Source organism: Buceros rhinoceros, unplaced genomic scaffold (genome assembly GCF_000710305.1).
Source record: "Buceros rhinoceros silvestris isolate BGI_N320 unplaced genomic scaffold, ASM71030v1 scaffold40668, whole genome shotgun sequence".
In the NCBI taxonomy this organism is placed as follows: Eukaryota; Metazoa; Chordata; class Aves; order Bucerotiformes; family Bucerotidae; genus Buceros; species Buceros rhinoceros.
Genome location: NW_010428137.1, coordinates 3630 through 12578, shown reverse-complemented (window position 1 = coordinate 12578; position 8949 = coordinate 3630). Strand labels below are relative to the sequence as shown.

General features: G+C 36.4%; 1 protein-coding gene across 1 annotated transcript in view; it reads left to right on the top strand.

Moving 5' to 3' along the window:
• The window catches only part of LOC104498748 (proto-oncogene tyrosine-protein kinase receptor Ret-like), an 18529-nt gene extending 9784 nt beyond the window's left edge, over positions 1-8745 (top strand). Inside the window, exons 6-9 of the mRNA XM_010142165.1 lie at positions 659-729; positions 4631-4768; positions 6718-6817; positions 8446-8745. Of these exons, the coding sequence (XP_010140467.1) occupies positions 659-729; positions 4631-4768; positions 6718-6817; positions 8446-8625 (489 nt within the window). The 3' untranslated portion in view covers positions 8626-8745. The remainder of the gene's footprint in view (positions 1-658; positions 730-4630; positions 4769-6717; positions 6818-8445) is intronic.
• The last annotated feature ends 204 nt before the right edge of the window (positions 8746-8949 follow it).

Here is an 8949-nt window from a genome sequence, read left to right as displayed (position 1 = left end):
CTGCTGAAACACTTTTTGCATGTATATACTAATTTCATAAGAACAAAAAGGTATATGTATGCTAGAGATACTGTGAGGGTTATGAAACATTTTGGAAATTTTGCAAAGCTAGATTTTCGTTAATACCTGGGACAGATTTCTCAGATTTTATCAGTGAATTTCTCCCAGTGGAAAGTAGCAACTTCTAGATTAAATTTAGTAACCAGTAACCAAATATGACTGCCCAGGTACAGTTCTGAAGCTAAAGGTATCTTAACACTTAGGCGCTTCCATTTATGCATCATCCCTGATATAAATGACATAGCTCTTCCCCTTTAATCATCATTCCCCATCATTTATGCATTTCCACATTTTCCCAAAGCAATGGGAAGACAGACATTCGTGTTTGAAGAATTAACTCTTTGGATGAAGCTCTTTAAGAGAAGAGTTGAGTTTATCTGACTTAACTGGTGACCATCAGGAAAGAAACACCATCTTACTGTACATAATTAGATGGAATGAAATGAACGAGTGATTTTTAAAATCTCTTACAATGGTTCTCACTGTTTTTCTTATGATATGCCAAATCATTCAATCCATTGAAAAATGTTAGAGTGGTTTCCCTCTTGGAAACTTGATTTCTGACTAGTAATTACACTCCTGCTTTTTTTCCTCCCAGGGTCGGATACCTGTTAAATGGATGGCCATAGAGTCCCTATTTGATCATATCTATACAACACAAAGTGATGTGTAAGTGTAAATTCTGTCGTTCTTTATGGCTGATGTGCTTGTTTAAGGAGGTGAGGGAGAAAGCACAACAAGGTACATAGTAGCCAAAGCTGCTGTTGTTGAATTAAATGTTAAGAAAAGATTATTAGAGTTATTTAGGCATGTAATTCCTATTGAAATCAGCAAGGGTAGGTTCAAGAGTTCATCGTCTGTTCACATGACATGGTTGTCTTTTGAATATATAGACACAAATTATTAGTCTTTGCGAAAGATAATAGTCGTACTCAAACTTTCCTGTTCATCACTTGTCTGTAACACTTCCTGGCAGATGAGGGATTGGGTGGGAAGAAAGGAAGAAGAATTTAATGCCTGGCATCACTCCTATTGAAATCAATGACAGAACTCCAATTAATTTTAATGACAGCCAGCTCAGACCTTAGGGGAATAGCCAGCTTCCAGTGCCAAGATGCAGGATCATTTGCATGATTAGGGAAATGGAGATCCTGAAGATCCTGTCTCCACTAGTGATGATTAGGTGGCAAAGCAACCATAGCTAAGCTGTTTTCATGTCTGGTAAGCAAGGAGCCAGGCAGAGTGTTTGTATACATTTAACTTAGGATCAGGTACTTTCATTTCTTTCCTTCTGGGATAAGTGATGCTTGTGACCAGTCGCTAGGCAAACACTGTAAAAATAAGCCCCCCCTTCAAACCGTGACAAGCTGAAAAACCTCTAAGGGACTGCAGAAGCAGCTGTATTTATGCCTGATTTTCTGCTAGGTAGTATTTCAAGTTTCTTGAAAGATATTCTGACTAAAGTAATGTTTTCATTAAACTGAAGTGAAGTAAAACATATGAATCTCAATGACATTGCTCTTTGGGGACAACCCTTTGATACTAGCAGTGTGTGTAAATAGGAACCTTTTGATTTGTACTTCACTTTTTACTCTCTGCAAGTCAGAGCAGTTTTAGTGAAACAAGGTATTACACTTTCCTTGGAAGTGCCTTACAAAATGAATTTCCAAAATATTTTTATCTACTTTGTTTTACTTGGAGTAAGAAAACAGAAAAGATTGGGGTAATTCTCAAGTGAATGTCACTTTTACTTAGGTCTGCTTACAAGTGTTTCTGGGTCTCTTTTTATCCTCAGAATTCTCTGTTGTGCTAACGTGCTTCTCTACAGTGACTTTTCTCAGAGAATTGTTAAAATTCTCTTAAAAACTTCTTAGCGTATTTTTAATTACTTAATTTTCTGCAAAACAGACTTTTCACTATGGTTCTGGGCCAGAACTGATTCCAATGTTGTGTAACTGCCTCTTCTTTGATCATTGATTGATCTTCTGGATGCAGTATCATTCCTCCCTGCTTGTTTTTCTGATGGGCTGTTCTTAAACCCAGAAGCCCGTCTCTTGTACGTGATACACCACCACAGAGAGATTGACCAGCTGGCATCAAGCAAGCTAGCTCAGAGCCCTGGGCTGCATGCTGGCACTGTGTAGCTTTACTGCTTCCCAGATCTGGATGAGCATCCCTGTGTAAAGCCATGCTGATTTACCAGCTTTCTTGGAGGTGCATTGGGTATTCTTAACAGGGCACTGCACTGTGCTTTGTAGGTCCACTTCAATACAATGGCATAAAAGGTTTGAATATCTGCCACGCTTACACATTGCCTTTTACTCATTGGTGAGGTCACCTTCACTATTCATGTCATTATACATGGAGTAATCTGAGAGTGTTACATAGCAGCTCTTAATTCAGCCAAATCCCTACAGAACAGTACTGAGACACACAGAGAGAGCTGAAAAACAAATACTCTCCAGAGCTAAATTTCACAAGTGGCATTCTAACAGCAGCAAACTGATAAAGTACTTTTCTGCAGCATTGACTGTTATTTTAGATAACTACACTCACTAAAAATATTATTTTATGAATATTCTTTCTTGCTTGTGGTGATACCATTGTATTTTAGGTGAACATATATATTAATATACTCAACACATTCCAAAATGCTCTTTTTTCTGATACTCTGTGCTTCTATTTTCCAGCCTCTTCCTTCTGAAGCCTTTCTGTATAGTTAGTGGTTAGCAGTGCTTAATAAGCAGTACCACTTGCCAGCACTTACAAAATCTGGTTTTTTGCTTCAGAGGGTTGATGACATCAGTGGGAAGCTAGCCTACTATCTTCCTCTTCACATTTTTCTTTCCTGGCTTTTTCTGATCACATCTATATTCAACAGTAAACATAGCACAGTGGAAAACTTTTCATCTTTCATTTCATAGTACTTAATCTGTATAATGATTTGAAAGCATTGCAGCACTCTAAAGCATTCTATTCTAATATGCCCAATTACTAAAGAAATTTAATCAAGAAATTACTCATCTGACCCCTTCTTCCATACTCTGTAAAATTCCTCTTGAGCAGAAGTGGATTTTAAAACTACACTACAAAGTTTATTTGAACGGACAGAATGATAACCTGATGGCAGAGCACAACTGGTTCAAAAAGGGAATAAAGCGGTATATTAATAAAGTATATGTAATTGCTATAAATACTCATTAACTTTAAAGAATGTGCAGAGTCACTAAAAATTAATTCTCCCTAATGAATGGCATTAGGGAGAAAAACAGAAGCATATGACTTAAGACTGTGAGACTCACTTTGGCTTCTCTGCCCCTTTTGAACATTTTATTTCTGTACTTTTGGGGTTACCATTGTTCTTTAAAAAAGTGAGAAGCATAGGTAGAATGTAGTCAGACAGGAGGTGACATTTGTGGCTGACATTTTGAGATGGAATTTTCAAAGGGAATTAGACACGACTGTTTGGTTTGACATTAGGTGTGTAACACCTCCTAATACCTTCTTAAAAGTGGAGTTTTCACAGAAATTACCCAATGATGAGGGCACAAAAGGAAACAATTTTCATAAAATGTATATAATTTGATTCCAGATCGAGTACCCCCTCTGAGTGAAACAGTGTTGGCTTGTTTCCTTCATATTGAACATCAAAATTTTGGCAGTTCTGTCAGTTGAGCAGATTTGGAGTAATTTGTAGCTTCATGTCTTGAAAAAAACCTTCCACGAAGGAAGAAAAATATCTCCGCCTCTCTTCTCCCGGCCTGCCCTCCAAAAATGGAATGGTTTAATCTATCTAAATATTTCCAACCCATTGAGCAAGGTCTTTTTATTTGAGCTCGCCAGTAAAGTAGGTTTCTGTTCTTTTCAGAAAACAGTTTATTCTGTCTTCTGTTCTATGTTAAGCTATATTTTAGGCATTGGGTATTATCCGAATAAATTCTTTCCTCTTTGTTCATCAACCCTAGGAAGAAAATTAAATCCCGAATCACTGAAATGGTCCAATAGACCAGTTGAAATCAAAGGTGTTTCTTATGATTGAAATAAACACATAGTGCATACAAAGAAACACAATCTCATAGTCAAGACACAAAACCAGCTCCCTGTTGAGCCAGCCTCAATTAGACAATAATTTAGACAATTATTTCTGAAAGGGACTATAAGGGCTAATTAGGAAGGTCAGACTCCCTCTGTAGCCAGAGGAAAAAGAGAGGCATCTCCAGGAGCACTGTACTAAAGAAGAGCGAGCCTTTGAACGGGATCACCAGGGGAAGCTCTTTTCTCTTTCTGCTGTCTAGAGAAGATGGGCTTTCCCAGGATACAGTTAGCTACTGTCAATGGATGAAAGAGGGGTATCCCTTATCACTGCTGACTTGGTTGCTAAACTTCTAATGGATAGTATCTGGGAACAAGGATGGCCCCATATGCATCTGTTGGGCCAGCGTCTCTGGCGCAGCAATGTTTTGAATTTGTTTGGGTTCTCAAAACACTACTGGTAGATTTGCTTGATGAAAGTCACACTAAGCTCTTGAAACCTACCACTCTCAAAAAAAGCTCATTTTCTCTTTTTCAGATGGTCATTTGGAGTTCTGCTATGGGAGATTGTAACTTTGGGAGGCAATCCCTACCCAGGCATTGCTCCTGAAAGACTCTTTAACCTCCTGAAAACAGGCTATAGAATGGAGAGACCAGAAAACTGCAGTGAAGAAATGTAAGTAGCTCCTGATCTGATTAGTCATAAACCATCTCTTGAATAAATACATTTTTAAAAAAGGTTTAAATAAATACCACATAAATACTATTTTGTATATCTCAGAGAATGTAATGAAATTAGTGAACAGTAAAGTGCAGGAAAAGAACTGCCCACAGAATGCTTGCAGCTACATCCAAAATAATCTTTAAGGAATTGAATAGCATGCTTGTCAAACAATTAAAAGAGTTTGAATATTCAAAACTTTTGAGAGTGGAGGGAGGAGGATAATTTCATAAAACACAGTGGTAGCTGAAGTATTCAAGAAAATGTTTCAGTACTTTTCTGCAAATGAAATAGATGTTCCATTCACAATTATCCTGGCATTACACAGAAGACACGATACCTTGATCCAGAAATCTATACCCTGGAAGACACAGGAAGACTTGATAAGCCCATGGCAATTTATTTTCTCTTTGGAGACAGTTAATATTTTTTTGCCTGATTTGTTAAAACACTCTTAATGTGACATATCTTCTCTCCGTGGTTATTCCATGGCATTTGGAATTGGAGATGAGATATGATTTTATGTTCGGCTGGCGAATCCAGTAATGGTCAGGGTGTTTTGTGGGGTTTTGTGGGGTTTTTTGGTTTGGCTTGGTTTTTTTGTTTGTTTTGTTTCGGTGGGGGTTTTTTTAGAAAATCACCCAGCTATAACCACTTTTGACTGATTTTTCAATATAAAAGATGCTTTGGCCATATCTGGGCTGAGAAAATACAGAATAAATAATACAATTTTTTTCAATACCATATACAGAGAAAAAACATCAAGGGCTTCTGAATTTAGGGGAGGGCAGAAGTGTCACTGGCAAATATCCTCTAGCAAATACTTAAAATGTTTGTTTGTTTGTTTCATCTCAACAGAGAAATAAGACTTCATTCCTCAAATATGTATCATTGATAATTATTACATTAGTCAAGCTGACCATGTCTGAGTTTATTTTTTCATTCAAGCCACATCTTGGTTTTCTGACTGCTTCAGACTTTTTTTTTGTTTTGTTTTACTCAGAAATTTTGCTTTTGCTTTTGAGAGCCCACTTTAAGGACCACTTCTCTTAAATTGCATTCTCTGCTTTACCCAGACAAGTAAGAGAAAGATCATGGATGAGGGAAAAAAATTGCAATGTTTTTCAGTAGCATTTGGTAGCTCTTGTAGCCAACTATTTCCACAATTGGAGCACTTTTGTGACTAAATCATTTTAGTCCTGAAAACACCTGAGCTAGAAAAATAACATGAACTGCACAGATTTACATGTGGAGAGTTACACATACAGAACTTGGCCAACGTCTGATAGTCGCTCAACTATAAAACTTTAATTCTGCTCCCTTTTGTTTCCATGCTGTACTCTATAGAAGGCAGTTAAGAGACAGAGTAAGAACAGATATAATAAAAAGAACAGTAATAGAAGTAATCGAAGAATGTTAGTTTGTGCAAGTAGTCTTAGGTTAGACTTCACTTGGAAGAAAGGTTTACAGAAGCTCTTCAGGATTTATGAAAATAAGGAACAAAATTGTGCTCTGATATAACAGTTTTCAAATTGAAAGATGCACATCAGTGATTATAATACAAATTTCCTTGAAGTCATATGCAAACAAAATCCATTAGAAATCTGATGCTGTACACACATAAGGTGGCCCTTTTGAGAAAATGAAAATAATAATACAGACCTCCAAGGACAGCCAAGTGCACCATCATTTAAACTTAGAAAGACTCATGAAAATAAAAGCCCATTCTTGTGAATGTCTTGTTGATTCCAGGGTATGTTGAACAGAACACACAACAAAGATTGCTGTACTTGTGGATGGCCGTCATGCCACAGTTCAACTTCAGTATGATAAATTAATTGAGCAGAAACATGACCCACTTCTAACAATTTTGGGGGTTTTTTTCACTTTGCGGTGGGTCACAGGTACAACCTGATGTTGCGCTGTTGGAAGCAAGAACCCGATAAAAGACCAACATTTGCTGAAATCAGCAAGGAACTAGAGAAAATGATGGTGAAGAGTAGGGTAAGTGTGGGAAAACATGAGTTTTTGAAAAATTTTGTGATCATCTGAGTTTGAATATACAGAATTAACAATTTTTTTTTAAGTAATTTACTATTTATTAACTTTTGAAGCATTTACATATCTAGTTTCTTCCAAATGCATCCAGCTTTTCGGATGCAGTACTACTTCATATAGTGGCTTTGGTGACTTCAACGCTAAATAGAGATGAGTTATCCTTAATCTGTCTAGCTTCCTAAAAAACACCACCACCACCAACCAATAAAAACCAAACAAACCCAAACTGTGAAAAGTTACTCCTGAATAAATAACCCTAGGAAGCGTAGAACTAGAAGAATGCAGTATTTCATTGAATCTGATTTAGTTATATGATGATAGCAACAGAGACATGAAAGCTGTATGGTTCCAACATTGAGTTACTTTAAACCTATTGCATCCTGTATAGAGTTTCTTTGAATGGCTGCTGAGGTCTGAAAATAAGTCCAAGCTGCATATATTTATAAAATGTATATGCACCTACTTGCACGTAAACAAGTGTTTACTTGCATGTAAACACTGCTATATATGGGAAATGAAAAACAGAGAAAATACGCTACCATCACCAAATTTGAGAATGTGATGGCATTTACATTGCACGCAGAAAGGACTAATAAACAAATGGGAACAATTTGGTTCAGAATGCAAATGTAAAAATAAGTTATAAATTTAAAATGGCAGCCACTAATAGCTGATGAGAATCAGTATGCAAATGATCAGCCTGTCCAGTGACAGACTTGTAATACAGAGGCTGGCAAGTTTTTTCTTAAATTTTCATCGTAGTTAAAACCAAAGCAAATCCAAAATAAAGCTTGACAAACTAGTCATTTTTCTCCTTGCCCTTCTGAATGAAAAATTCTGAAGATTTTTACATTTATAAAATTGGGTAACCTTTGTCTGTTTAATTTCAACGAATTTCTAAAGGAAAAGCCATTTTTCAAGGAAAAAGTGTATTTCAGATTGAAAATGTTGAAAATGAAAATTTTCAACATTTGACATTTTGAAATTGAAAATGAAAATGTCAATTTCAGTTGAAAATTTGTTTTTTGCATTAAAGCAATTCAGTGGCATAAATTAAAACCTATGAATACTATGGTTTACCTAAGTATTTAGTTGTAGAACAGCAGCAAAAGCTTTATGTGGCAATATTTACACAGTTAATTCTATATGTGATTGTGTAATAGCTTTGTAAAATGATGACAAGTTCTGAGTACTTTATCCCTTAAGTATGCATATGTATCTATATAGATATTTCAGTCAGGTGTAACAAAGCTGAAGGTCAAACAAATCAGTTAGCACAGCCCTTTAACTTCTTGCTTATTTTACTGATGTGCAGAATTAAGTAAGGGAAGTATTAATATGTCTCTGGCAAGTCTAAGAGTCCTGGCAAATCGGATACTTCCAAAGGTGCTATGGTTGCAGAAAGGGAGAGCCTACTCGGATGCCAAAGGTACTATCAAAAGCCAAATGCACTGGGGTCTGTAGTTACTTGTTTTAAAGAAAGCAGATGCACAGTTAGCCTTTATAGCCAAACAGTAACACTGCCAATACAGTAACAGTACGTTAACCCAGCTTTTTCTGTGTTCACCTCTTAGGACTACTTAGACCTTGCAGCTTCCACACCTTCTGATTCATTACTTTATGATGATGGGCTCTCAGAAGAGGAGACACCACTCGTGGACTGTAATAATGCTCCCCTCCCTCGAACCCTCCCTTCCACATGGATTGAAAACAAACTCTATGGTAGAATTTCACATGCATTTACTAGATTCTAGCAACGAAAAAAAAAAAGATTTAAACATTTTCTTCTGCACTGTTCTCAGACTCTGTATAACCCCATTACAGTGTTTCTTGTCTGAATGAAGCCAATCAAAATATGCTTGGAAGCTTCTTTTAGTTTTGTTTTGGGTTTTTTGTTTTTGTTTTTTCTTTTGGTAAATGTCAAAGTTTGCATCAGGATCATCCTTTAGTCATTTGCAGCTGTGTTTAAAATAAACATTTTAAAAGGATGTGAAAATAAGTAAAATGACTAGATATCATACAGTAAAAGAAAAAATATCAGGGAAGTATTCTCAGGGGAAAATACAAAATGCTTATGA